This window comes from Suricata suricatta, chromosome 9 (genome assembly GCF_006229205.1).
Source record: "Suricata suricatta isolate VVHF042 chromosome 9, meerkat_22Aug2017_6uvM2_HiC, whole genome shotgun sequence".
Classification (NCBI taxonomy): Eukaryota; Metazoa; Chordata; class Mammalia; order Carnivora; family Herpestidae; genus Suricata; species Suricata suricatta.
In genome coordinates, this window is record NC_043708.1 from 72,947,534 (window position 1) to 72,950,412 (window position 2,879).

Below are 2,879 nucleotides of genomic sequence, written 5' to 3' on the forward strand. Positions count from 1 at the left end.
ATGCATAGACACTTACGTTGTCAGTCTACTTATAGTTGCAGACAGTGGCTTTCTTTCTATGAGTTCCTTTCTCCTCTTGGTCATCTCCTACACTGTGATACTTATCACAGTTAGGAAACGCTCCTCTGCTAGCATGGCAAAGGCCCGTTCCACACTGACTGCTCATATCACGGTGGTCACACTCTTCTTTGGACCCTGCATCTTTATCTATGTGTGGCCCTTCAGCAGTTATTCTGTTGACAAAGTCCTTGCTGTATTCTACACCATCTTTACTCCCATTTTAAACCCAATTATCTACACTCTAAGGAACAAAGACATGAAGGCAGCTATGTTAAAAGTGAAGAGTCGGTATCTGAAGTCAGGCCAGGTTTCTGCATTCATAAGAAATGTTCTTTTCTTGGAAACAAACTAAACTTACACAACTGTAACTACTGCAACCATGTCTCTAGACAATTACAAGCAGGACAGCTATGATGTTCAAGCAGATAGTTTTGACCAGGGGAAGGGTTGATTAACTTGACTGAAAGAGAATGATAATAAGAAAAAGCCAGATAATGGACCTTACTGATATTTAAATTCTCTTCCTTTCGTGTATGTTTTGTTTCTATTTCCTAGTTTTTTAATTAAAAGTTTTTAATATGTAGCCTCTGAATACACTGAGAAATGGCATTTACTCATATAGCATAAATAAGCTGTACTCTCACTGCTCAGATGCCACTTTTGGAGTTATAATAAATATATATCTCTATACATAGAGATAATAGAGCTATTTATTTATTTATGGATAAACCTAGATAAGAACAATCTCACACAGTACTATGTAAGTAAGAGCACAGGAAGACAATTCTATGATTGGTGTTAATGGAACAGTAATGTAAAATAGCAAGGCTGACAGGCAAAGGCATTTATAGTCAACACTCTCAGAAATCTTTCTTCAATTGTGCTGCCTAATATATATTATTCATAGGAAGCAATTTGCTGAGTAAATTTATTCCTGAGAGTGTTTTGTATTATGCTAATATAATAATACATTATGATGAAATATAAGAGATGAGTTAAAATTCTCTACCACTTGTCATCATGATGATGAGAGCCTGAAATTACTTCATGATTCCTGTCTCCTCAGATAAGATGGTTTTACATATTATTAGCTGGTATAAATAATTATTTATAATTTGGATTTATTTAATAAAAATTTTATTTTTATATTACATAATCCCAGAAAATGACAGAACCCTATTTCAGGAACTTCTGGGTGGCCATGAACTTATTCTTCCATGATCACTTATGAAAATAAGATTTTCTAAGATTGTTCATTATAGGTTATTTTAGGATTTACTCTTACTGCATTCAGGTTTTTCTAATTTTTTCTACTGTGTTCTAGTTTCATAATCTGTTATAATGTTTTCTGTTTTCTAGATTCCAACCCTTAGAATCTCCTAAAGGGATTTTACAATTGCTATTACTGAGAGAAAAAAATAAGTTCTAAGTTTTGAGCCAGAAGGTATCAGTTTATTGTGGACATAAGGCAAAAGCAATTCTAAAAAGAATATTTATAGACATACAGGGCTACATCTAGAAATGAGAAAAACATCAAGTAATCTAACCTGACACCTAAGGGAATTACCATGTGATTCAGTAATTCCACTAGTGGAAGAAAATAAAAGCACTAATTTAAAAAGACATATGCATCCATATCTTTATTGCAACCTTATTTACAATAGACTAATTATGGAAGCAACTCATGTGTCCATCTATTGATAAATGGATAAAGAAGATGTAGTGTGTGTATATATATATAAGTACACACACACACACACACACACAATATAGAATATTATTCAGCCATAAAAAATGAAATTTTGTCATTTGCAACAATGTGGATGGATCTACCTTGTATAATATTAAGTGAAATCAATCTGCCAGAAAAAGACAAATACCATATTATTTCACTCATATGTGGAATTTAAGAAACAAATGAGCAAAGAAAAAAGAGACAGACAAAAACCAGACTCTTAAACATAGAAAACAAACCAATGGTTACCACAGGGTAAGTAGGCGTGTGTGTTGGCAGGTGTAGGGGGGATGTAATTGGTGAAACAGGTGAAGAAGTTTAAGAGTACACTGATCCCAGAGTAATGTATAGAATGTTGAATCACTATAATGTACACCTGAAAGTAATGTGACGATTACACTGGAATTAAAAAATAATAAAAAATAATAAGAGGTAACACCTATTCTCATCAAACTATTCCAAAAAACAATAAGGAGGAAAGTTTCCAAATACAATACATTCTACAAGGACAAACTAGACACAGATACCACAAAAAAATAAAATTACAGGCCAAAATCCCTCATTCATAAAGATGCAAAATCCTCAGTGAAATATTAGCAAACCAAATACAACAATACATTAAAAAATAATTCACCATTATCAGAAGGAATTTATTCTGGGTTTAGTATTTGTATTATATTGTAAATCAATGTGATAACACTGTTTAAAAAGGAAGGATGTGAATCATATGATCATCTCAATAGAGGAAGAAAAAATGTGACAAAGTACATCCATTCGTGATAAAAACACTTAATAAAGTGGGTTTAGAGGGAATATATCTCAACATAATAAAGACCATAATGAAAAACCCATAGCTATTATCATACTCATTGTTGAGCTGAGAGTCTTCCTCCAAGATCAGGAACAAGACAAGGACATTTTCTTTCACTACTTTTATTCATCAGAGTACTAGAAGCCCTATTTCACAGCAATCAGACAAGAAAAAAAAGAGACAACCAGACTGGAAAGAAAGCTAAACTGTGACTATCTGCAAATAAAAGGATGTTATGTATAGAAAACACTAAGAACTACTCCAAATAACTGT

At 32.7% G+C, this 2,879-nt stretch overlaps 1 protein-coding gene across 1 annotated transcript in view; it reads left to right on the forward strand.

Moving 5' to 3' along the window:
- The window catches only part of LOC115302265 (olfactory receptor 4K15-like), a 9,238-nt gene extending 8,826 nt beyond the window's left edge, over positions 1 to 412 (forward strand). The window contains exon 3 of the mRNA XM_029952217.1: positions 42 to 412. Coding sequence (XP_029808077.1) covers positions 42 to 412 — 371 coding nt within the window. The remainder of the gene's footprint in view (positions 1 to 41) is intronic.
- The last annotated feature ends 2,467 nt before the right edge of the window (positions 413 to 2,879 follow it).